This window comes from Arvicola amphibius, chromosome 8, assembly GCF_903992535.2.
Source record: "Arvicola amphibius chromosome 8, mArvAmp1.2, whole genome shotgun sequence".
Classification (NCBI taxonomy): domain Eukaryota; kingdom Metazoa; phylum Chordata; class Mammalia; order Rodentia; family Cricetidae; genus Arvicola; species Arvicola amphibius.
In genome coordinates, this window is record NC_052054.1 from 67,515,750 (window position 1) to 67,542,590 (window position 26,841).

The window sequence follows — 26,841 nt, forward strand, 5'->3', positions numbered from 1 at the left end:
CCAGCCCTGTAGTGGGATCTTAAGTGCTCAGCTCAGTGGCATCAACCACATTCACATTGTTTTCCAATCGTACCAACTTTGACCCCTGAGACCATGCACGTTACAAAACTGAGGCTTTGTATCCACTGAAGTCCCATGTTCTCTCTCCTGGTTCCCAGCCTCTGGCAACTCACACCCTAGCTTCTCTCTGGGAATGACAGACACACAGCTTGTGGAAGTCGAATCACAGTAATCAGCAACTGTCGGGAGGGCTATTCTCACTTGACCTGACATCCTCAGTGCCCACCCAGGCACAGCATAGGTCAGAAATCTCCTTCTTTGTGTGGCCGAGATTCAGCTGTAAGTGAGCACCACACTTCATTCATGATTTATTCATCTTTTGACCGACACGGGCTGCGCCACCTTTGAATGGCATATCGCTGCTGGGAACGTGAGCTCTGCATGTAGCTGCAAAGATCTACTTTCAACTCTTTGGTTGCTCTCGCTTCATTTCTGTTGCTGAGATAAGATATCCCAACAAAGAGGCAATTTAAGGAAGGAAGGGGTTCGTTTGACTCACAATCCCAAGTCACAGTCCGTTTTTATGGGGAATTCAAAATAGGCATTTACAACAGCACATCGGCAGTCAAGAGCAGAAAGAATAAACACAGACCCTGGCTGAAATGCTTGCTCTCAGCTGGTTTTCTCCTCTCATACAGTTCATGACCCCTGTGCCTAAGGAATGGTACCACTCACAATGGGCTGTCTCTTTCTACATCAATTGAAAATTAAGACAGTCTCCCACAGACATGCCCACGGGCCAACGTATCTAGGCAAGACCTCATTAATACTCCTGTCCCAGGCTGTTCTAAGTTGTGTCAAGGTGACAGTTATAATCAACAAGGGCAGTAGTGTAAATCTAATGTGGCATTGCTGGATGGTGTGGAAGTTCTGTGATTTGCTTATGTCCGACCCTGTCAGAATCGATGTTCTGCATTGTGTAAGGGTACAACCTACCCACAATGCAAAAAGGGTCCGGTTTCTCCAAGACACACCTGCATTGGTGGTTGTTGTTTTTTTCATTTTGTGTTACAGACACTGTGATGTCTAGTTTATGTCATCTTGACACAAGCCAGGGCCATCTGGGAAGGGGGAGCTTCAACAGAGAAAATGCCACCATATCTACCTGTGGGTAAATGAGTGGAGACATTTTATTGATTAATGATTGACATAGGAAGGCTCACCCCATTGTGGGTGGTACCCCCACCGCCACTAGGCAGTTGTATAAAAAACAAAAACCAGGCTGAGCAAGCCATGAGAGGCAAGTCGGTGAGCCGTGTTCCTTTAGACCTCGCCTCCAGGTTCCTGCTCTGAGTTCTTGTCCCAATTTCCCTCACTGTGGACTGTGATTTGATCGGTTAAGCCAAAAAATCCTTTTCTGCCCAAGTTGGTTCTGATCATGGTCATCACAGCCATAGAAGGCAAGCTAGGACAGACACTAGCCATGTTTAGTGTGGTGGATGTGGTGGTTTCTTCTTTCTTTTTGTGTGTATGCGTGGGTGCTCATGCCCGTGTGCACACAGGGACCAGAGGCCATGTTGAGCATCCTGCTCTGTTGCTCTCCAACTTATTCCTTCTAAACAAGGTCTCTCAGTGAAACTAGACCTAAGCTGGTGGCCAGCAACCCTCAACAATCCTCCTGCCTCTGCTCCCCACAGTGCTGGGAGCCATATTGTTCACCCTAGCAGCTGCATCTCTTACATTATGTCCAACAAGGAATGAGTGATGGATATATAACTGTACTTGGAACTCCACACTGAAATGAGCAAGATGTTAACCTGTCATCTGGATCTTGCTACAACAGAAGGAAAGGAAGGATTGGTGGTGTGGGAGGTCCTTCTGTCTTTGTGTTGCTTTTATTGGTTAATGAATAAAAAACTGCTTTGAGCCTATGGCAGGAAGAACAGAACTAGATGGGAAAAGCTAGGCTGTATGCTGGGAGAAGGAGGGCAGAGTCAGAGAGATGCCATGGAGCCGCCATCAGAGTCAGACATGCAGAAATTTTGCCAGTAAGCCACTGCCACATGGTGATACACAGATTAATAGAAATGGGTTAAATTAATATGTAAGAGTTAGCCAATAAGAAACTAGAGCTAATGGGCCAATCAGTGATTTAATTAATACAGTTTCTGTGTGATTATTTCAGTTCTGGGTGGCCGGGATGAATAAGTGGCCTTCTTGCAACAGATTGGTGCATGCTACAATGGGGATTAACCTTGATGATGCACAAGGAGGAAAGGTACCAACCACAAAAGGCCACACATCGTGAGACCCACACTAGGCTGACCCAGAGAACAGAAAGATGAAGGGTTGGGGGATACCTCAGTTGGTAAGATTATTGCTTTGCAAGCCTGACCACCTGAGTCTGAGCTCCAAGAATCCATGAGATGGCTCAGTGGTTAGACTGCCTGCCACACAAGTGTGAGCACCAGAGTTCAGAACCCACACAAATGCCAGGCAGGCATGTAATTCCAGCCTTGGAAGACAGAGATGGGGGGCTCACCAAAGCAGTCTGACTACAGAGAACAGGCATATGGGTGAGCCCTGGGTTTGATTGACAGACTCTTCCTCAACAAACAAGGTGGGAAATCAGTTGAGAATGATTCCTTACATCAACCTTGGGCCTCTCTAAGCACACGCATACATGCATATGTGCATCCCCACACATGTGGAATGGCATGAGGAGAGCATAGATTCTTTTCCTAATCAGGAAGGCAGGTGACAGTGGCGCACAGTTCACAGCAGTGGCCTCAAACACATTTGTGCAATGGACTGAGGCCAAGCTTCTTAGTTTCAAGAATGAAGAGGGAAGCTGCTCACCACCCTACAGAAAGGCTCCTTCTGTGTAATCCTACCACCTACCGTCCCTTACGTGTCAGGTACAGGGTGGGTACATGGGGCACTGAGCAGAGACAAAGGTGAGATCCCACTATTTAAAAGGGGCTATAGTCCCTTCGGTTTTCTGAAGGGACAAAGCGGAACACAAAAAGGTTTGGCTTCTTTCATTTAAAAATATATTTATTTATTAACATATTTTTAAAAAATCCTTCTCATTTTAATTGGGTAGGAATGTGCTATACATTTTTTTCCCTGCTCCCCTTCCCTCCAAAGGGTTGGATTCTTGATTTTTCCAGGGTCGAGAACAGGACTCATGTTCCAAATGTGTTGGTTTCTGCATAAGTGGGCATTAGGAAGCCGTACATTCACAAGATAAGATGGATAAGAAATAAAAGAGATGGAACTGGGGCTAGAGAGATGATGTAGTAATTAAAAGAGGAAGTCGCTTTTACAGTGAACCAGAGTTGGGTTCCCAGCACCTACACAACCCAATGTCCCTTGACTCCCGCTCCGGGGCATCTGGCTTTGGAATGCACTGCAGTCACGTGCACATACTCCCTGTTGTAGTGAGGGCACCAATTTGTAGTGATGGGAGTGGCAGGTTTGCGTTCCCGCCCGGCTCCCTCATGGCTAGCTTTACACCCGAAATAACAACACACAAATTGTATTCATTTAAACACTGCTTGGCCCCATTAGCTCTAGCCTCTTACTGGCTAACTCTCACACCTTGCTTAATCCATTTCTAATAATCTGTGTAGCACCACAAGGTGGTGGCTTACCGGGAAAGATTCAGCATGTCTGACCTGGTGGCTGGCTTCATGGCGACTGTCTCACTGCCTTCTTCCTCCCAGCATTCTGTTCTGTCTTCCTCACCTACCTATGTTCTGACCTATCAGGCCAAGCAGTTTTCTTTATTAATTAACCAATGAAAGCAACAGATAGATAGAAGACCCACCTACATCAACTCCCCACTCCTGCAACATAATAAATAAACAAAAATGTGAAAGGCAGAGCTGTGAGAAGAGAGGAAGGATAAGGGCTGAGAAGCAGAGGGAGAGTGGTGTATTCAGGAAGAACAGAACTCTAGAAGAGAGAGCAGGGCGGCCACGGAGGTGCACGCCTTTAATCCTAGCACTTAGGAGGCAGAGGTCAGCCTGCTCTATGGAGCAAGTTTTAGGACTTTCAGGGTTATACAAAGAAACCTTGCCTTGGAAAACAGACAGACAAGCATACAAAGATTCCAGAAGAAAAACAAAAAGTTGAACATACAAAATAAAAGAAACTCAGAGAAATGCAAAGACAGAGCAAGTCAGAGACAGAGATGGGATACTGAGGAAGGGACAGAAATATGGTGGCAGGGAGACCCACAGACATTTGAAAGGAAGAATTACAGCAGAGATATCCTAGGTGAGAGAAGTCAGAGACCCAGAGATATGTGAGGCAAGGAGTTAGAGTATTGTGGAGAGGGATATGGGTTGAAAGATGCTTATAGATCTGAGAAAGCAGAAGAGAAAGGAAGCAAGAACAGCACAGCACCTCTGATGACCAGGGTTCGAGTCCCAGGACCCATATGGTGGAGAGAAAAAGAATTGACTCTTACAAGCTGTCCTCTGACCTCTACCCCCTCAATAGATAAGTAAACAAAGAAATAGATAATGTAAAAGCAAAAGAGAGGAAGCAAAAGAGCAATGGAGAAAATGCTAGAACAGAGAGATTTTTACGGCTTTCCTCTCAGGGTGATTTCCATTCTCACCTCTAGAAAGGGTAGCTAGGGGCCCATGGGGATCTGGGGCCAAGATCAATGCCCTGAAGCCTCATTACTGATGGCCAATAATGGGTCCTCGTGGGAGCCAAGTGCGGTCCCGATGTCCTGACCCAGGGAGTCCTGTAATTGCTCCTCCAGTTCCTCTGTGTCAGAGCTCTCTACGGATCTGGGTAGAGGGCTTAAACTCATCCTACGCAGAACACAGTCTGGATAATTTGCTATTTCCCTCACTGCTGAGCCCAGGAGCCTCAGGCACACTGTGCACCCTTGCTGGTGGGAAGAATTTATCTACTCCATGATGGGGATGTGTAGCCATGGAATCACTATGCAGTAGAAGAGGTGAGGGGTTTCTGTTGAAGTTTCAGATTCTTGAGGGAGACCCACAGGGGCCTGTGAGATGTTCTGTGATTTAGAGAACCTGACGTACAAAGTGATTTGTGTGCATATAGGGCAGGAAGGTTTCTGGGGGAATCCTATCTCTCTTCCATCACAGTCTTGACCTAATATTCACAGGCCAGGACTGTAGGCATCTCTCATGATTGACTTCCTCTATGTACCTGTGGCGTCAGTGGGTCTACAACTGCTAGAAGACCTGGATATCTGTGAATCTCACATTCAGTCATAGTCTCTCTTCTAAGTCTTGGGCTCTATCAAGTGCCTGGTAGATGATACTAGTTTAGGGATCCCACAAGGACCTAAGAAATGTAATACTGAAGATGAGTATGATATTGCATACCTCTATTGCTCGCACTTGGCAAGCAGTAGGAAAAGTATGGGTCTAGCCTGGGATACATAGCAAGTTCCAGGCTAGCTTTGGCTATATAGCAAGATTGTTGAAAAGGTGGGAAAAGAGTGGTCTCCAAAAGTCAAAGAGGAGAGGAGAAAAGGGAATAAGTCCTCCTCCTTCTCCTCCTCCTCCTCCTCCTCCTCCTCCTCCTCCTCCTCCTCCTCCTCCTCCTCCTCCTCCTTCTCCTTCTCCTTCTGGTTTTATGAGACAGGCGTTCTCTGTGGTATGGTCTAGCTTTTCTGGAACTTGATTTATAGACCAGGCTGGTCTCAAACTCACTGAGATTTACCTGCCTCTGCCTCCCAAGTGCTGGATTAAAGGTGTGCTCCATCATTGGTAGCTAGTTCTCCCTTCTTTAAAGTGAGAGTGAGTTTGCAGTTAAGCACAAGGGGAAATTCCTTTTACACGTGTGCATACGGCACTTCTGTAGAACCTAGGCCCATATTCTCACTGAATCATGGAGTCTTCTCAGATATCCCTGCCAATCAGAATGCGTTGCCTTGTGATTGACACATTCCGGCCCCCCTTGGCAGGGCCTTGGCTAGAACCATATGCTCGTCTTCCTTCCACTCATCACCTTCTACCCAATGACTGCCTTGTCCCCAGCCATGTTTACTCTGTCATGTGACCTGCACTCACTTCTTCTGGGTGTCTATGGGCTCCTGCTTCCAACACCACCTCCCTAGTCTTGACAGACATTGTCTATTGGCTTCTTGTGTATTAATATACTCTTCAAGCAAGTTTGTAAGTGATGTGCAGAGATTGTCTGCATCTTACAAATGAGGAAATAGGCAGCACAGAGCAAATCAACTGTAGAGATCACCTGTCCTTTCAACAAATGGCCTTTGGATACTTCATCACAAGACTTTGAGGTCAGCCTGGGATGTATCTGTGAAGGAGTTCTGGAGGGTGAGAGACTGTTGTAGTCTCCCTAAGGTGGTCTCTCTGGAGCGGAACAGGCCAGATTTTCCCATGAACACTTTGTTTTCCTAGTGTCTGTGTAAACTGGACCCTGCAGCAGAGAGAGGCAGAACTGTGCCAGAGGTTTCATGCATGGCTGTTCTTAACACAGACTGACCCAGGCCACTGCACTGAAGAGAGAAAATGAGGGTTAGGAAAAGGAGAGAGAGGGAATGGAGGATGGTGAGGAATGAAGGGGCGAGGAGAGCAGGAGGAAGAGGCAGAGGATGGGAGGAGCAGATGGGGAGGCAGAAGAGGCCATTAGAGGCAGAGACACTGGTGGGTACCGAGACACAGAACTGTAAGAAAGCGTAGGAGTGGAGGAAGGGAAAGGTGGGATAAGAAGGGAGAGGAAAAAGGCACAAAAAGCTGGCTGGGCAGAGAGAGAAGGAAAAAGTAGAGAGACAGGGAGAGGTAAAAGAAGGGTAAAAGAAGGGAATGGGTGTGACTGAAGGAAGGGGGAGCAGGAGCAAAGAAAGGAAAGGGAAAAGGGAAGATAGGAAAGGGAAGAAAGCGAGCAGCGTCTGTGACACAGGAAAGGGGGAGTGGAAAGAAAATTGAGGGAGGGAATTAAAGTGATAGGAAAGACAATCTGAAGGTGTTGTGAGAAGCCAAGAAGAAATGGTGATGGGGGAGGGAAAGGCAACCAACCGGAGAGAAAAGAAGAGAGGAGAGGAGAAGGGAGAGATGAAGTGAGGTGAGGGGACGAGGTGTGCTTCTGACTTACCCAAGTCATGGAACCATTGTGTAGTATAGTCTCTTTCCAGAAAAATACAGAAGGCCTCTTGAGATGTAATCTTGGGTCCCAAGCACAACCGTGGGCCTTAAGAATGATTGGCACAGAGGGGAAGGAAAGCTGGTGACTTCAGAAGTCGGGAAGAGGAGAGAAAGAAGGGAAGCAGAGGGTAGCTCAGAAGGCTCGGGGTGTGGACCACCTTGGGTTTATGTTTGGGTGTGGGGAGTCACTGGTCCCCAGAGCTGGTCTCACAACCCCTGACATACCTCCCCTGAGCTGTCAGGTGGCCCCTCCTACTGTGTGAGCTATTTTGGGCTGAAGGACCGAATGACAAATCACAAGAAGTTGGAGTTAGGGTTAGGGCTAGAATTAGAGGCATAGAGTTGGGGATCCCGGGCTCTTATGAGAACTTAGATAAAACCAGCTGGAACTAAACTGAGTGTGAATTGTTGAGCCAGAAGGTCGTGTAGAACTATGGAGACAGAGAGAAAATGGAAGGGAAGTAGAAAGGGAGATGGCGGGGAGAGGGGAGGAAGAGGAAGGATGAAGAACAAGAAGAGAGAAGAGAGAGGATAAAGGAGAAGTGGAGGAGAGTGATTGGAAGGAGTGAGAGAGGGGAGATGGGGGAGATGGAGGGTGGAGTGAGGGAGGAAGAGAGACAGAGAAGAGGGAAGGGGCATGAGAGGAGAGAAGGAGAAGGAAAGAAGGGTAGAGGTGAGAAGGCTGGGGATGGAGAAAGGGGAGGAAACGAGGGAGAGAGTGAGGGGGAAGAGAGGAGGGAGAGAGAGAGAGAGAGACAGAGGATGGAGGAGAGATGGGACAGAGAGATGTATGTTTCAATTAATTAGTTTGTCACTGTGATCTTCAGTGTGTGTGTGTGTGTGTGTGTGTGTGTGTGTGTGTGTGTGTGTGTGTTTCAAGGGTTAAGCTCAGGTCATTAGGCTTTTGTCAAAAACCTTTAAGAGGGAAAATTCAGATTCAAACACTTCTTTCAATATAGTCGGCAAGCAGCAGAGATAGCACCAGTAAACAAGCGTTGCAAAAAGGAAAGCGGGTGGGGGCAAACAAGACATGACTTAGAGTTGGGTAGGACAAAGGAGTGAGGAAGGGGAGCGAGGAGCTGGTCCCCCCCATCCCTTATACTCCTAGCCCAGAGGTGCTGCAGTGATCCTGCCATTGTCTCTGTCTCCAGGATGGGCTCAGGAACCCTCAATGATTCAGGAACCCCAGAGTTTCTGCTGCTGGGACTGTGGGCTCCACCTTCTCTGCGTCCCTTGCTGTGGGTCTCACTTCTTCTGGCTTACCTCGCCACGGTGTTGGGCAATGGTGCCCTAGTGGGCCTGATAGCTCTGGACAGACGACTACACCGGCCGATGTACCGCCTGCTGACCCACCTGGCCCTGCTGGACACTGCCTATGTGAGCACCACGCTGCCACAGGCGCTGGCACACATGGCCATGCACCATGCTCGCCTCTCCCTGGCGCGCTGTGGGGCGCAGATGTATGTGGGCATCTCCCTGGGCAGTTGCGAGGCCATCCTTTTGGCTGCAATGGCCCTGGACCGTTGCCTGGCTGTGTGCAAACCCCTGCATTATGCGACCCTGGTGACCGCGCCCCGCTGTGCAGCGCTGGCTGGCACATCCTGGACCCTGGGCTTTGTACTGTCTGTACCCAATGCGGTGGCCGTGCTGCGTCTGCCCTTCTGTCCTGGGAGGCCTGCGGTGGACCACTTCTTCTGTGAGCTGCCTGCGGTGCTGAGGACAGCCTGTGCAGACACCACGGCTAACTACAGGCTGGTCTACGGCCTGGGCGTGCCCATCCTCCTGGTACCCTTCGCCCTCATCCTAGCCTCCTACACCTGGATTCTGACTGCAGTGTGCAAGTTGCCTTCAGCTGGGAGTCGCCGAAAGGCCCTGTCTACCTGCAGCTCGCACTTGGCGGTGGTAGGGCTCTTCTACGGCACAGTGAGCGCCATGTACCTGAGGCCCCGAGCCTCTACTGCTCTTCCTGCCAGACATCATAAGCTGGTGGCCGTTTTCTACCTGGTTGTCACACCGGTCCTCAATCCAGTCATCTACAGCCTTCGAAACCGTGATGTCCACCTGGCAGCCCAGTATGCCCTGGCTCGGCTTCGGGGTGTGTGTATTGGGTTGTACTAAACCAATTGGGTGAGGAACAAAGATTTCGTTCAGTTCTGATCCCTTCAAATTCTGTGGGAACAGCTTTCTTTTTATTTTACTTTTTTGAGGGAAGGTCTCAGTAGGTAGCCCTAGCTAGCCTGGAACTCATTAGATAGATCAGGCTGGCCTCAGACTCACAGAGATCCACTTGCCTTTGTCTCCTGGATGCTGGGATTAAATGGGTGTGCTACTACACAGAGATTTTTATTTAAACTTCATATGATATTTTATTGACCTTTTGATAATTTATCAGACTATATTTTTTTATCACATCCATCGCCTTTCTCCCTAGCTCCTCTCAGATGCACCCCACCTACTCTCAACTTAAGAAACAACACGCCCTCCCACCGTCTCCCCAGTACAGTTTGCATTCCCCAGATACTTTCCCCAGCTCTCTTTGCTTGGCATATTGTTTCTACCCCACCCACCCACAGTGGGACCTGCCAGGGTCATTCCCGCCTTTATCTTTCAACCACCACCTCCTGGTTTGGGCTTTTAATTGGGTCTCACTGCCCTGGAGCTCACTATGGAAGTCCAGGCTGGCCTTGAACTGAGCAGATCTACCTGTACTTGTACTTTTTCCTGCTTCATGAGTGCTGAGAATTCCCAGTTTAGACTTCTTTTTAGAAAAGTGTATGTATAGCCAGGTGATGGTGGCACACACCTTTAATACCAGCACTTAAAAGACAAAGAGACAGGACCGGTTAATGGAAAATGGCCTACCTACTAGGTATTTTTTGTTTGTTTGTTTTTTGAGACAGGGTTTCTCTATAGCCTTGGGGCCTGTCCTGGAACTAGCTCTTGAGACCAGACTGGCCTTGAAATCACAGAGATTCACTTCTTGCTAGGGCATCCCAGGATCCCAGACAAACACTCCACTACATCCCCAGTCCTGCCGGCAATTTTAAATAAAGAAGTAGATGATAAATATTTTTAGAGTTGCTGTGGCTACTTCATTTCGAAGAGAGAGAGAAATTACAGATAAAGCCAGATCAAACCAAATTAAAAAGTAAAAGACCAGGTTTATTTGGGTGAAGCGGTCCTGGGTGACCCTACAGGCCCCAGAGATCAGGGCAGCAGGGAAAGGGGGCAGGAGAAAAATCACATGGCTTGTCTAAAGGAGGGGGCTTGCATACCCTGTAAGAGGGGGAGAGGGTTGATGGCGTGTCCTCCACAAGTTGGGTTCATGCCCAAGTATGGCACACTTTAAGATGGGGCCTGGAGCAGCTGGTAGTGTTGTGGGGGGGGGTGGGGGTAGGGGTGGAGTGTATCCGCAGACAATGTGGAACTGAACATTTTTGGTGTTTTTTTTTTTTTTTTTTTTTTTTTTTTTTTTTTTTCTGAGAGGGCAGGGTTTGGAGAAGGAGGAATGGCTGGATCAAGCAGGGGTGAGCTGGAGATTCCAGCTGAACACTCTGTATTTCTCTGTCCTGAAAACAAGACTAGAAATGCTTTGATATTTTTCCCCTCCATTAAAAAAATCTTTGGCTATAGGTATGTTATAAATCTTTTATTGTCTTGACACATCTTTCTATTCTGAGTTTTTCAGGACTTCTATTATAAAGGAGTGTTCATTTAAAAAACATTTAATTTTTAGTTATGTGTATATGTGTGTCTGGTGTAGATATGTGCACATGAGTGTTGGTGTTCGCAGAATACAGAGAAGGGCAGGTCTCCTGGCTCTGCTGTTACAGGCTGTTGTGAGCTGCCAGATACCAAAGCTGAGAGCTGAACTCAGGTCCTCTGCAAGCGCAGTACAGGGTCTTAACCACTGAGCCATCTCTCCAGACTCTAACCTTATTTTGTAGAAAAACCATATATACTTCTTGTGCCTGTCACAGCCTTAGGTTTTGATCCTGTGCTTCATCTTTTCCAGATCTAAACTCCACATTGTAGGATAAAAGGGACAACTGGAGCAGGAAATCAACCAATCACTGGGAATCCTGACTCTGAACTGAGAGCCAGAGAAAGAAACACACCCTGGATCTGAGACCTGGGCCAGGGAAAGAAACCTCTTTATCCCTAAACCCAGGACCAAAGAAACATGCCCCGACTCTGAAACTAGTGTCAAAGAAACACACTTTGTCCCTAGAATCAGAGCCAGTGAGAGAAATACGCCCCAGTCCTAAGATTAGAGTCAAAATAAAAAGGACCAGTGAAAGAAACAGTTTGGCCATGAAGTCAGAGCCATCTCTGGCCCTGACCAACTAAACTGACCAATCAATCCTCTGAGCAAGGAAAAACTAACCAATCCCTCTTCTCCCTGGGAAAACTCCACCCCTAAGAAGCCGTATATAAGACTCTATGCCTATTCAGTTAAGGGCTGCCATTTATTCCTCCCTGACAGAGGTGGCAACTCACCTGGACTCCTCCTTCCCAAATAAATATCTCTCTCAAGAGTCTTAGGTGGCCGTCTTTATTCACCATCACAGAATGGGAGGACCTGACTGGGATGTCCCTTAGGGGACTGGGCTGAAAAACCTTGCCCACCCTCCCTAAGGGGGGCTGAGCAAGGTGGAGCAGAAAAAGTAACAACTTTTCACCAGAGCCAGAGGAGATGCTGTATTTCTGCAGGGGCTTCCCCTTTAGCAGAGTGTTAGTAAAAGAAATAACATCTTGGGCAAGAGGAGAAGCAGATAGCTCTGCTAGGATGTTGCCTTAAGGAAACAAAGCAGAGCTCAGCAGTAGGGGCCCTCCAGAAGAGCAGGATTGCTATATCCTGCGAGGAGACCATTCCCCACCGCACCCCAGCTGGTTCATCTGGCTTCCCCACAGTTAGGATACCTTCCTCCCTCCCCCCGGGCTGAGCTGTCCTATTGCAGCTCTAACCCCAGAGCTGTCCTACTGTGGCTGTCTATCCATCCAGAGCTGTCCCATTGTGGCTCTATCCACCCAGAACTGTCCTATTGTGGCTCTGTCCTTCCAGAGCTGTCCCATTGGGGCTCTGCCCCTACAGAGCTGTCCTATTGTGGCTCTGCCCTTCCAGAGCTGTCCTATTGTGGCTCTAGCCCTCCAGAGCTATCCTATTGGGGCTCTAAGTATAGCCTGGCTGTTGTAGGAGGCCACTTGTTTGCTCCTGGCTGCCCATACTCGAAATAACCACTCAGAAACTATACTATTTAAATCACTGCTTGGCTAATCACTTAAGCATATTGCTAGCTAGCTCTTATATTTTTGGTTAACCCATTTCTATTAATCTGTGTATCACCACATGGCTGTGGCTTACCAGGTAAAGTTCCGTCCAGCATCTGTCTCTGATGGGGCTACATGCCTTCTCCCTGACTCCACCTTCTTTCTCCCAGAATTCAGTTTAGTTTTCCCCGCCAAACTCTATTCTGCCCTATCAAAAGCCTAAACAACTTCTTTATTCATTAACTAATAAAAGCAGCACATGCACAGAAGGACCTCCCATACCACCTGGCTTCTGGATAAGTCAGGATATCTCTGCAACTCCACAGCTGTAACACACTACCCTATAGATATTACTACTGCCTGGATGTTTATGGAGCAAGCCAGTAGAAATGGCTCATAAATCAAAGGTGTCAATAAACACGGGCATATACTCTCTGTATATGTCAACTTTCCAGTGCTGTGACAAACACCCAAGACAATCAGATTATAATGGGAAAAGGTTATTTTGTTTCAGTGAACTGTTGCAGAGGCTCTATCATGTTGGGCACACCTTTGATTTATGTTCTGTTTCTGCTGACGTACCCCATAAATACAACACCGCAGAAATGTATTCACTCTATCATTCTACAGGTACACTGGGAGTGCTCCCCAAAGGATGTATGGCTTCTGAGACTAAGCTCTTTAGATACAAAGTGACAGGGGACATTTTTTTGATGATATATGGAGAACAATACAGAAGTCATAACTTACTGGGTAGACTGAGGAGTGAGGCTCAAGTGGTGCAGTGCCTACCAAGAATCCTCCACTGAGGGACTGAGGGCATGTATCGGTGGCAGACCACCGGCCCAGAATCCACCAATGAGGTCTGGGAATATTGCTTAGAGACAGATCATTTACCTAGAATCCACCTGTGAGAAGCATGGGGCATGACTCACTGGTGTAATATTGCCTATAGTCCACCAGTGAGTGGCTGACGGTATGGTTCGGCAATAGAGCATCCATCTAGGTTTCCCTCTTTGAGGTTCTTGGGCACATTTCAGCATTAAAACAAAGGAAGACCAAAAATAATGCTTGCTTAGTGTGCACAATAGTCAGGGTTTAATCTCAGTACCATCTGAAGGACAGATAAAGTAACACGCATGTGCAAGCACTCATGCAGACACATGCAGACACATGAGCACAGATGGAATTCTAGAACCAATATTAAAGTGAAAGAAACGGGAGGTTTGCATGTGCTACAACACAGATGAACCTTGAAAGCATTCTGCTAAGGGGCAAAGGGGGTGTAATCTGTGAACCAGTTTGCAGGAAATATCCCCAGCTGCCACATCCACGGAGACTGAAAACAGTAGTAGGGACAAGAGGTTGGGGAACTCAGTGGTCACAATGTCTCTTTAGGGAGTGATGAGATAGTTTTGATGGATTCACATCCTTGTGAATGTACGAAAGAACGCTTTTTTTTTTTTTGGTTTTTCGAGACAGGGTTTCCCTGTAGTTTCTAGAGTCTGTCCTGGATCTAGCTCTTGTAGACCAGTCTGGCCTCGAACTCAGAGATCCGCCTGCCTCTGCCTCCCGAGTGCTGGGATTAAAGGCGTGCGCCACCACCGCCCGGCTCGTCATTTTTTTTTTTAAGTTTAACTTGGGCGAATTGCATGGTATATGAATTGTGTCTCCGAGAACCTGTGAATATTAGTGATACTCATGACATGGTGAGCAGAGTGGTCGCTGTGACCCATCTTGTCCCAGGCACTGAGCTAATCTAAGCACTTTCACATGATTAGCTAGAAGCTGGAGTGACGGCTTGGTGGTTCAGAGTGTGTACTGCTCTTCCAAAGGATCTGAGTTTGAGTGCCAGCATCCACACTGGGCCCCTCAGGCAGCTATAATTCCAATTTCAGGGGATCCAAGACCTCTAGCCTCTGTAGGCACCTGCACCCTCCAAGATTAAAAATACAAAAAAAAACCCATTTAAAATGATTAACCAATTAGAAACATTCTCTAGCCCTATAAAATCTGTCCTACGTGAATCTCATTTCATAGGAAGGCAAACAGAGGGGACTTTATGAGTAGCACATGACAAGAGAATGGTGGTACCAGGATTTAAAGTCACCAGGATTTGTTTCAACGTGTACCTCTGAAGTTCTGTGCTTTGTGCCCACAGGTAAGCCTTTCCCAGAATGAAGGGCTGTGTTTGCTTTCCCATTGGGAGGACTGTGCAAACCTTCCTCATTCATTTAGCTTCATTCACTCATCAGCTAAAGGACACCTGTGAACCATGGCTTCTCATACCCAAAACTTAACCCTTTCTCAGTCCCCTGGCATAGCTAGGAAGCATTGGGATATAGAGGGTGTCCCATGACATGGTAATACATGAAGAGGTTGGCAGGAGAAATATTTAGGGGCATTATAGGCCAGCAAGGTGAGTGTGGATTTCTTGTGTGTAGCTAGAGGCAAGCACAATCCAGTAGGTCAGAGGAGAAAGCCAGGAAGAGAAAGTATGGCAAGGACACAGTCTCTGGGGGGAAGCAAGGGCTCGAGACTCTCCACCTCCCTCTTCTTCACATGGGGCACAGAGACACGTAATGAGCGCAATCCTCCAAGGGGAGAGTCTTCAGGGCTCTCATTTTCTGTCCAGAGCCAAAGACTGAAAGCTTTGGTTTCTGGAAACCCAGTCAGACCCAGGAGCTGCTGGATCAAAGGAGTAGCTTGGTCACAGTTTACTTCCACACAGGCAGAGAAGCGGAAGGTGAGAGTTCTCCAAGAAGGGCAAGGGACCAGGCTGCAGGAAGGATGCACATGGGCTCTGTTTGACTGGCAGATGCTGTAACGATCACTGGGAGCAGAACATCACTGTTTTGTTTTCATTCTTTGATGGTGATGCTGATGGAGGTGTTAATCATGATGGTGAAGATTGAGATTATATCGGTATGGTGATGCTGCTGTTGCTGATGCTGGTGGTCGTGGTGGTGGGATGATGGAGTTAGTGATGACGGTGAAGGAAAGATTATAGTGTGACGGTGATGCTGACGATCAGGGTGATCATGATATGGTCATGACATGATGAGATGACGATGGCAGTGATGAGTAAGATTATAATGATATGGTGGTCGTGGTGGTAGTGATGATGATGGCGGAGGTGATGACCATGCTGATGGTGACAACGATTATGGTGGTGATCCTGAGGCCTTAGTGATGGTGATCAAGACGGCAGTGATAGCGATGATGGGGTGGTGTTGATCGAGCTGGAGGAATTTGCTGATAGTGCTGGTGGTAATGGAGGTGATGATGGTTGCTGACTGCCTTGGGAGATTTTGCATCTCAAGACTTGTACACAGCCTCAGTTCATCTCACTGACATACATTTTAGGAGGAGAAATGATTATTATGAGTTTACAGGTAAGGGACAGAGAAGTCAAGCCATTCTCACAGATACTAAATGGTAGAGTTTGGATTCAGGTTTCTGTTCTGCCCTTGGAAACCCTTGGGGGCACTTATTTAGTGAAAAAAATTTTTCTTCTTGCCCCCAGTCCCATCACAGGTGGGTGGAGCATTCCCCAAGATTTGATTGTACCCCCAGCTCTCGTTATTGTTCCAGCTTCCTGTAGGAAGCACCGAGTCTTTGCTTAGAATTAGCTGTCAAGGCACAGATGTTTTCCCCATCGAGATGTGGGCATCCTGGGTGCTGCTGGAGCTGCGTGGCAGGAAGTCCTGGGTCCTGAAAAGTGCTGGTGACTCAGGCCTGTAATCCCAGACCCTGAGAGCCTGAGTCTGGGGATGTCCACAAGCCAGAGGCCAGTCTGAGCTATGCTGCGAGTTCCAGACCTAGCTACATAGTGAGACCTGGTCTTCAGGAGAAACACAAGGGGACGTTGTGTTCTGTTTGCTCATCCCTAACACAGGGAGGGGTGGGGTTCAGAGGGATGTCAGGAACAGCTCTAACCCTTGGTTGACGCCATGATCATATTTTAAAGCTCTAGTTCACTAAAAGAATGCTGCCTAGGCACTGCTAAATGTGTCTTCTGGCTGATTAGTGGACTAGAAAATTAATCCTGGAAGTCACCACTTCGAGATACAGAAAGATCTCAAAACATTTTTTTCCTGTTTTTCCTCTTTGGGTGATGGAGTATTTAAGGAGCAAGAGATTATAGCCCTAATTCTAGTTGAAAGATTCCATTTGACAAAAACAAAAACAAAACAACAAAACAAAATACCTCACAATTATTAAAATCCATTCCACACCTACATCCTCAGCCTGGGATGGCCCAGGGTTTAAGGCCTCCAGAACTCTATGTCCAGCCGATGGAAAGTGTGGCTAGAATGAGCTTTAATACTTTTTGTCTTTGCAGTAATTCTTTTTTTCTATTTTTCTTTTATTGAAAATAGCTATTTTTTGCATACAGTTCCTGCCCCCAACTCCTGACCCACACCCTTTTGTCTCTCCTTAGAAAACAAACAGGCATTAAAGAATAATCATAAAATAAAATAAGATAAAACAAAAACAAAGTGGAATAGGATAAAACAAGCAGAAGACAAGTCAAAGAAAAAGCACAAAAATATGTGTAGACACCGAGGCACAAATGTTTCTACACACAGGAATCCCATAAAAACACAACACTGGAAGTCATAAAAAGACACGTAAGTTAAAAATAAATGAAATAAATAAAGCCCTGACCAAAAATCATGAGATAACGAGCCCCAAGATGCCACTGAGTTCATTGTGTTAGGCAACTACTGTTCTTAAGAGTGACTGCTTTCTTTTAATGAAACTTAGATTTAAAAATAACACTTATTTATATGTGTATGTGTTTGAGGTGAGTTTGTAGTGTGTGTGTGCGTGTGTGTGTGTGTGGTGTGGTATCATTGTGCAGTGTGGCAGTCAGAGGACAATCCTTCCACCATGGGGATTCCAGAGATCAAACTCAAATTGTCAGGCCTGGCAGCAAGAACCCTCGCCCACTGAGACATCTTTTAGTCCGCAATCTAAAAAGACCAAATCTAAAATCCCTGACCATTACTTCCAGTTAGGATCCTCGTCTTAGAGGAATCTCCATCACTGTTTTAGGGTCTATCCTTTCCTATGTTTATGGTACATTTCTCCCTGTACGTGTGGGCCTAGGAAAAACAAGGTAACTCTGGTGTGTTTGTCACACCACACCATCTGTGCTGGATAGTTGTTTTTTTTTTTTTTTTTTTTTTTTTTTTTTTTTTTTTTTTGCCAACGTGACACAGGCTAAAGTCATGTGAGGGGAGGGAACCTCAATGAAGAAAATGCCTCTGTAAGACAGTGTTGCAGGTAAGCCTGCAGGCATTTTCTTTATCAGTGATGGATGGGTGAGGGCCTAGCCCGTTGTGGGTGGTGCCATTCCTGGGTCAGTGGTTCTGGGTGTACAAGAAAGAAGGCTGAGAAAGTCATGAATAGCAAGCTAGTAAGCAACACTCCTCTGTGGCCTCTGAATCAGCTCCTGCCTCCAGGATTCTGACCTGACTTTCTTCAGTGATGGGCTACAATGTAGATACATAAACCAAACAAACCCTTTCCTTCCAAAGATGCTTTGGTCATGGAATTTCATCACAGCAACAGAAACCAAACTAAGGCTCCACCCTGTTCTTCTTATTCTACAACTTATGTTTTGGATGCAATACTTCCTGAGTGTCTTCCATGTCATTGTACTGTGACTCCTCTCCTCTGCTCTCCTCCTCTCCCTTCTCTGCTCCCCGTTCTCCCCCGTCCTCTCCCATCTCATCCCATTCCATATTTTATATTTTGAGACTTGTTCCCACATAGTCCAGGCTGGCCTTGAACTTGATATTTAGGCCCCAAATTCCTGATATGCCTGCCTCCATCTCCCTAGTGCTAGAGTATCAGCATGTGCTACCAAGGCCAATAGGCTGCAGCTGTGTCTGTTGTTCTCTGTTTCACTCTGTCTGTCTGTCGAAGCCTTTGCCTGTCTCTGTCTGTCTGTGTATACACAGGTATGCACATGTGGAGGGTAGGGGCCATTTTCAGGTATCTTCCTGTATCACCTCCCTTGTTTCCCAACACAGGGTCCCTCACTGAACTTGGAGCTCTCCAGTTCAGATAGACTAGAGTCCTCCCGTCTCTGCCCCTCCTTCCAGTGTTGATGTTACAAGCACCTGCTGCCATGTCTGGTTGGGAGTTGGAACTCAGGGCCTCCTGCTTGTGCAGCAAGTACTTTATTGAGGGTTATCTCCCCAGCCTTTTGACCTCCTTTAAAGATCGCCATGGTTGTGCTGGATTCTTAAACATGGCACCCCCAATAGTAGGACTGTGCCATGCAGCCCTCCAAGTGAAATTCTGTCATCACAACTTCAGAGGTAAGAACGGAGGCTTAGATGTGGTAGAGATTTTTTCTATCACTCTAAAAACACCCGTTATTTAGCCAGACCTTCTACTTTCTAGTGATTTTGATTTAGTGGATGAGCCTTTCCTTCCTGCTGGTGTTTTTCTTCTCATGGATCCTAAAATCAGTTGCGTTCAGAGTTTCCAGCCTTCATTCTACTGACGGTTGAATAGACCCCATCTGCATTAGTGAAGGGACGCTTCATCCCAGGAGACCCAGGGTGTTAAGCAGAGTCCTTATTTTAATTCCTGGGCATGTTTTTATGTTTTTCTTTTGGTCTGATGTTGTCTTGAAAATCTTACTCTTTAAGATTTCTACCAGGTGGTGGTGGTGTATGCCTTTAATCTCTGTTCTTGGTAGGTAGAGACAGGTGGATCTCCATGGGTTTGAGGCCAGTCTGGTCTACACTGTGGGTTCCAGGACAGCCAGGGCTGTCTTGAAAAACAAAACAAAACAAACAAAAAATTAAAACAAAAAACCAACCAAACAAACAAAACCCCCCCGAATTCCTCCAAAATATAACCCTACCAAATTTCTTTCTTTCTTTTTTTTGATATGTTTTTTACCCCAAATTTAACTTGTTCTTTAAAAATTTCATATATATGAAATATATATCATATATGTGATATGTGTGAATATGTATAATTCTGATTATTGCCCCTCAGTCTTTCCTATTTCCATCTCACCACTAATTACCCACTCTCCCTACAAAATCCATTTTCCACGTTTCATCGTTTTGTTCTATTTGGTTTGTGACACAGGAAGTCTAACCAAGGCTAAGGTCGTGAAGTGAGAAGGAACTATCATGGACCATAGATGAAAAGGTTCTGGAAACCAAGCCTAGTGAGCTAAAAGTTCAGAAGGGAATGAGGATGGAGAGCCAGTCAAGAACCATCTCACAAGTGTGGTGGTTCATGCCAGAGGCAGGAGGATCTCTGAGTTCCAGGACAGCCTGGTCTACAGAATGAGTTCAAGACAGCCAGGGCTACTTAGACACTTAAAAAAAAAACCTCACAAAGGTCTTTGTTAAAAACAAAACTATGGTACAACTAACCAGGGAAAGAGGAGTCTGAAGAGAGAGGATTGCAAGGCAGACAGGCTAGGTCAGCGGATGATATCGTTTTGTTTCTTCCCACACTCACTGGAGATTTTAAGAAGGGCTCTGTCCGCGGTGAGGCGTGGGACTTAATTTACCATTGGATAAGCTCTCCCTTGGGAATGTGAAGGATGAAATTCACAGGCTGCAATTCTCACTTCATCTTCTGGAACTCCATAGGGTCCTTCCCCGGTCCTTAGCTCAGGGCCCTCGAATCCTGGGCCTATGGCACCTTCCTGGGCAGCTCCTCCCTGGGCCAATCAGAGCCGCGCACGTGAGCTGGAGTTCGTGTTGCTGGGCTTCGCACATGTGCCCTCCCTGCGCCCAATGCTCTCAGTGCTCTTCCTGGCCGCCTTCCTGCTCACGTTGCTAGGCAACACACTCATCGTCTTGCTCACCAGCCTGGATCCAGGCCTGCGTGCGCCCATGTACTTCTTCCTACGGCAGCTGGCGCTGGTGGAGATCTGCTTCTCACTGGACATAGCTCCCCGTCTTCTAGTGACCCTGCTACGGCCTGGACGTGGAATGTCTCCGACAAGTTGTGCCCTGCAGCTGTTCCTCGTGCTGTCCTGTGTCACATCTGAGTGCTTTCTTCTCACGGTCATGGCCTGGGACCGCTTCCTGGCCATTTGCAGGCCACTGCGCTATGGTGCCATCATGAGCTTGAGGCTGTGCCACCTGCTGGCTACTACCTGTTGGCTCGCAGGAGCCCCTGTGTCGCTGGTCTTCACTCTCTGGCTCTTTAACTTTCCCTTCTGTGGGCCACGGGGCATTAGACACTACTTTTGTGACATAGCACCTCTGCTGAGCCTGGTGTGTGCAGACACCAGAGTCTTCGAGGCCAGTGTGTTTGTGGCCACAGTGCTAATTATGATAGTTCCGGTCTGTCTCATAGTCATGTCTTATACCAGGATTCTGGCTGCTGTCCTTGGGATGCCATCAGCCTCTGGGCGCCACAAGGCCCTGTCCACCTGTGCCTCCCACCTCATCGTGGTAATTCTGTTTTACGGCACTACGGGGGTCATCCACTTGCGCCCCAAGGCCAGCTATTCTCCTGAGAGCAAGCAAGTAGTGTCTCTGTCATACACCCATGGTGAACCCCATGCTCAACCCCCCTCATCTACAGCCTGCGGAACAAGGAGTTCAAGGCTGCCTTAGGTCGTGTCTCCTTCAGAGGCGAAGCACCTTTACCCTCTGACCCGGTACGTTACTTCATTTACCCCAGTCTTTTGGCAAAACATCTCTACCCTGGTTGTCTTGAGAACCTTAGTACAGGAGTAGGTTTAAACTCTTTCTAAAAGATTCTGTTGCCGGATGGTCCCCCTAGGATGTTTGGATGATTGTCACAACTCTCTAATGGCCCTTTGAACACAGCCAGAATTTTGACTTGCTCAGTGTATTGAGTAGGTAGCTTTCTGCTTCTCCACAGGCATAGCAATGGGATTGGAGTCAAAAGTACGGTGACTGCATCTTTCCTGTGTGAGCAGAATTGTCCAACAGCAATAAAGAAAAGCAAACTTCAGGAAAGAAAAGAAAGGTTAAATTTTAATATCCTATAAATGAACTGATTGTGTATGTGTGATTTGAGTATGCACTTAATCCCAGCACTCTGGAGGCAGAGACAGGTGGTCATCTCTGTGGAGTTTGAGGCCAGCCTGATCTACAGAGCAAGTTTCCTGTCTTGAAAAACAAAACAAAACAAAAAAATAAGAAAGATCACCAAACTTCCAGTTGGAATGGGACTGATGGAACATGAGACCAAACCGGACTCTCTGAATGTGGCCGATGGTGGAGGCTGAACTGAGAAGCCAAGGACAATGGCACTGGGCTTTGTTCTTCTGCATGGACGGGCTCTGTGGGAGCCTTCTCAGCCTGGTTGATCACCTTCCTGGACCTGGGGGGAGTGGGAGGACCTTGGTCTTAACATAGAGCAGGGAACCCCGATGGCTCCTGGCCTGGAGAGGGAGGGAGGCGGTTATGGGCGGAGGGGAGGGGAGGGAAGGGGGAGGAGAAGGGGAGGAAATGGAAATTTTTAAATATAAAAAAACCATTAAAAAAACCTTAAAAAAAGAAAGAAAAGGAAGAAAGAGAAGAAAAGAAAAAGAGGAAGCACTCATGCTCTTGCAGAGGAAATGGGGTTCAATTCTCAGCATCCACTCCCTGGGGGCTCACTGCCTGTGTAAACTCCAGTTCTAGGGGATCTGCTTGCCCTCTTCTGACCTCCATGGGCCACTGCACACACATGGCGACCATCTATACTCTCTGGGCCCACAGATATACAATGGAAAATACAAATATTTTAAAACAGAAAAACCAGGAGCCATAATTCAGCCTTCCTCCTTAAGTTGGTTTTCATCAAGTATTAGACATGGCAGCAAGAAAGGGTCTTGTCTGCTCTGGACCAGTCTGGTCTGGTCGACACTGGTCTGGTCCAGTCTGGATGTAGTCGACTGATCCAGACTGGACTAGCCCAACAGAACCAGACAGGTCTCGACCAGACCCGACTGGTCCAGACTGGTCTTATCTTGTCCAGGAACCGGTCTCAACCAGACCACACAGGTCCAGACTGGTCTCGACCGGTCCAGACTGGTCCAGACCGATCTCAACAGTCCAGACTGGTATCAACCAGACCAGATCGGTCCAGACTGGTCTCAACGGATCAGACGGTCCGAAGGGTCTCAACCAGACTAGATTGTCCAGACAGGTCTCGACCGTTCCAGACTGGACCAGACCAGTCCTGACTGGACCAGACTGGTCTCACCCAGATCAGACTGGGTCTGGATCATTTTCGACCAGTCCAGACCAGACCAGAGCAGTCTCCACCAGACTGGACCAGTCTTGACCAGTCCCAAACCAGTCCAGACTGGACTGGACAAGACAGACAAGACAGGACTCAACCGGTCTAGACCAGAGCAGACTGCTCCTGACTGGATTCTACCATACCAGACCAGTCTTCTAGTAAGACAGAGTTGAGAAAGATTGGAAAGCAAATCCATTATGTAAGAAAAACAACCAAATTCTCACGAAGCCTAATTATTTGTGCTGTTATTAATAGCTCTGTTCCTGCCCCGCTCTCCCAGCAACAAATTAGGATCTGACTTGAGATAGCACTCTGGATGAAGGGGGGCCTCAATATTTCTGGCAGAGAGATGGCTCTGCATAACCACATACTGGCATCCAAAGGGAGCCCGGATGGCTGCCTGCTCTCGGCTTCCCTTTGTATTTTCCCATCATAGCTCATAACAGCTTCATTATGATTTGGGTCCCCTTTATGCAGGTATAAATAAAATCTGACAAAAAGTGTGAGTAAATCATTTGGTGTTAAAGGATGATAGAAGAGGGCAAAAATTAATTTTATGCATGAGAATCTCATTAAGTAGCATCACGGAAACAAAAGGAAGTGACATCAGAGACTAGTGGATGTCGGCTTCTCAGTCTGTGCGCCCCACAGGCTTGCCTGGAAAGAGTTTACTCTGCCAAGGGCTCTCGCTGCAGCTGCTGGCTCCAGAGGCCACAGAGATGTCCACGCTGCACCTTCGAGGATGGCTTAGGTTTCTCCAGGCAGCCAAAGGCCAGAGCCAGTGGGGATTCTCTTTTTTTCCACTCTAGATCTCTAGAGAGCATCAGCCTGGGGGACTGCACTGTTCCAGCTAAAAGGGAAGGCTCTTTGAGGCACTCTGCTCCTTCTCTGCAGGAACTTGTGTGCTAATTTTAAGCATCTAGTGGTGTTAACCCGAAGGGAGAGAGAGAGATGAATGGGGGAGAGAGAGGGAGATGGCCAGGCCAAGTTGAAGTGGGGGAAGGAGATGCCAGCGAACTAGAATGCCTCTACTGAGAGCAAGAGCATACAGCTGGCTCAGATGTTCTGTCAGTGAGGCCCAGGTTTTCATGATGATTCCTTAGATTCATTCTAGATTGATTGTATACCATGTCCAATCATTACACCACCATCCCTCGTGCTTTTGGTTCATAGTCTGTGGAATTAATGACCCCATTATATGTGGCATGTTTCTTGTCCCAGAAAGATGCTGTTTGGACATAAAGGTAAGCTAAACACTTGCTGCCTTTGGCCATCTTGGGTCCCAAGCCTCTGCTATTCATCAGGACCCTAATGAGTTTCTCTAGATGTAAAGTAATTCCTCACTGCTTACTTATGGTTTTGGTATAGCCAAGACCACTTCAGACAGAAATAACTTATTACGGAATATTGCAACTGGTCAACTATATAAATGCAATACATCTGTGCACACTGCTGAGTTACATAGAAAAAAAATTCACTAAATTGTTCTGCTCTTCTTTTCTACCACTAGAGAATGTCTCTATGGAACAGATGATCAAGTACATAGGCACTGCAGCAGATATCAGAGAAAACACCAAGAGTAGAATCACAAAGGGCAAGTGAGGCAATAGGAAAACATCTTTTCAGTAAACAGTCCATGTTCTTTATAAAAACATTCCATAGTAGTTTCATATGAAACCCTCTAACAACAGGCAGGAAATGCAGGGGCCTACTAACATTTCCCCGTGTGCTTGGACATCAACAGGACATAAATAATTTTAGCATGTCAGAAGGGAAGCAGTTCAGAAGCAGGCAGCAGAGAGAGAGGCAGAATGGGGTCCAAGGTTTGATTTAATTCCTTATGAACCATAGACTCTGTGAAATAGTCAATCACTCTCGCAGGTGGCCCATTAGAAGCTCTTCTGAGGACACAGAAAGTCATCTCATGCTGTTCCTTCATGGATTGCTGTGAATGACAGCTCTTAGGAGCCTTTAGGGAGCTGAGAATGGATGCTGAGGTGAGCCAGACTGGTAATCTCTGGGCCTCTTCCAATTGTGTGCATCTGACTGCTCCTTCATCCTTCTGAATATTTTTGGTTCCATATGTCATGTCTTCACTGTGATAACAGTTACCAAAGGGATTAGAATAAAGAGGCAAATACAGTTTTGAAATGTCAGCCCCAAAGTATTGTTTGGATTTGGTTTCTAAGTTCCTTTTCAAATTGTTTTCAAAGAATTAATTTTTCCTTTAGAAGTGCTTGCTGATCAAGGCGCCCGCTCCATTGTCTGGGAGCATCTTCATCTCCATAGCAATTCATCCTCATTGTAAACCTAGACTTGACCGCCTGGCTTTCAGGTGCTGCTTTGCCTCTTGCCTTGGCTGAGACCAGAAAAGGTAGTGCTTGGCTATTAATATCTCACCTGAAGTAGAAAATATTAACTGGCTATTTCCCTACCCAATTTTTAGGAATTTACTAATTTTGAAAAGAGTTTTAATTAGTAGTAAGCTTGCGGACTCTGTGGAGGTGCTATGGTCCGTTTTTAGAAACCTGATCTCCAATGCAGACTTTGAATTTTGAAAACTGAATGCTTGTATTTCTTCCTAGAACTCGTTCTCTTTTCTTTTTTTTTTTTTTTTGCTCCAGTGGATGGAAGGGGACTTTATTTGGTCCCAGGGTCGTGGGCCAGTTATGGCCCCAGCTTTATTTGACCTTCTTCTTGGGGCGCAGGTTGCTGGTGTGGCCGCACTTCTTGTGGCAGTTGACTGCACAGGGTTGCAGGCGTGCATAGCACTTGCGGCAGATCATCTTGTCACAGTTGTACTTCTGGGCAAGCTGGCGAAGGGACGGCTCCATGATGCCACCACGCAGACGAAGCACCAGGTGCAAGGTGGACTCTTTCTGGATGTTGTAGTCGGACAGGGTCCAGCCATCCTCCAGATGCTTGCCGGCAAATATCAGCCTCTGTTGGTCAGGTGGGATGCCTTCCTTGTCTTGGATCTTGGCCTTGATATTCTCGATGGTGTCACTGGGCTCGACCTCAAGAGTGATGGTCTTGCCCGTCAGGGTCTTCACAAAGATCTGCATGTTGGCGTCTGCCGCTCAGTCGCCGCGTTGAAAAGAAAGAGCTAGAACTCGTTTTCTTATGTGTATGTTGTGTGTGTATGTGTGATGTATGTTGGATGTCTGTGTTTGTGTGTGTATTTGGTGTGTGTGTGTGTGTGGTGTGTTTGGGGGGAGATGTGTGGGATGTGTGTGGTGTGTGTGGTATTTGTGTGCATGTGGTGTGTGATGTATGTGTGGTGTATATGTGGTATGTGGTGTATGTGTAGTGTGTGTGTGTCTGTGTGTGGTATATATGTGGGGTATGTGTAGTGTGTATGTAAAGTGTGCATGGTGTGTGAGAATGTGTGTGTGTGGTGTCTCTCTGTGTGTATTTGTATGTGGGATGTATGTGGGATGTGTGTGTTTGTGTGCTGTGTGTAGAGAATGTATATGGGATGTATGTGTTTGTGTGTGTGTGGTATGTGTGTGTATGTGTGTTTGTTTTCCCAGCAGGTCCATAATGTAACTCACTTATCTTTCTTACATGGTGGGCCTTGTATGGCCAACCAAGAGAACTTAATTTATGTACCAACTGCCTCTGAGTCCGGTACTAACGGTCAAAACACCAAATGGTACTTCTGCCCTTTCTTCTCCTTAGGCTTATCTAGAAGATACAGCTTGGATGGCTGGAAGTGTGGGAAGTGCTTCAACAGTTGGCACAGTGGCTACACTTGAGCTGATAAAGATGCTGTACCCTGCCCTCAGACTCCATGCATCCTGTATTGGCAATAGTAAACTACAGGGTTTCCAACTCAGTGTTCGAATTAGCAAATAGAATATTAGGTATCACGATAGCATTTGCAAACTGAAAATGTTTTAGTTGATTCTTTCTCCCTGCACCTTCGCTCACCCAGCCCCCTGCCTGGGCTCATATGCTCACTTCCAGTCATCGTTCTGCCTCTACCTCACACGTGTCTTTGCCCCACTCTCCCCACAGGTAATTCCATTTACACCTATACATACATACATGATGCATACATAATCTTATTGAATATAATACTTTCAGACCCACCCATCTTTTGTGTTGTTTCAGTTTTTCTTAGAGTTAAATAGACTCCCATTGT

The 26,841-nt window shown here is 46.9% G+C and overlaps 3 protein-coding genes across 4 annotated transcripts; 2 read left to right on the top strand and 1 right to left on the bottom strand.

The window, feature by feature from the left end:
* The first annotated feature begins 8,318 nt into the window (after positions 1–8,318).
* Positions 8,319–9,284, top strand: LOC119820403 (olfactory receptor 2A1/2A42-like). Its single transcript, XM_038338696.1, has one exon. The coding sequence runs from the start codon at positions 8,319–8,321 to the stop codon at positions 9,282–9,284; it is 966 nt and encodes a 321-aa protein (XP_038194624.1).
* A 10,835-nt stretch (positions 9,285–20,119) lies between these two features.
* On the top strand, positions 20,120–21,192 carry LOC119821780 (olfactory receptor 10A7-like). The gene is given in 2 exon segments (XM_038340900.2): positions 20,120–20,983; positions 20,986–21,192. Coding segments are annotated over 2 exon segments (1,071 nt in total).
* A 4,183-nt stretch (positions 21,193–25,375) lies between these two features.
* LOC119820410 (ubiquitin-like) lies at positions 25,376–25,794 on the bottom strand. Of its 2 annotated transcripts, XM_038338703.1 has the most exons (2): positions 25,657–25,759; positions 25,376–25,569 (listed from the first exon to the last, which is right to left on the bottom strand). In XM_038338703.1, the coding sequence occupies exons 1-2, from the start codon at positions 25,757–25,759 to the stop codon at positions 25,376–25,378; spliced, it is 297 nt and encodes a 98-aa protein (XP_038194631.1). The 2 variants fall into 2 exon arrangements, with proteins under 2 accessions (XP_038194631.1, XP_038194630.1); XM_038338702.1 differs by having other exon boundaries at positions 25,376–25,794.
* Positions 25,795–26,841: the final 1,047 nt, after the last annotated feature.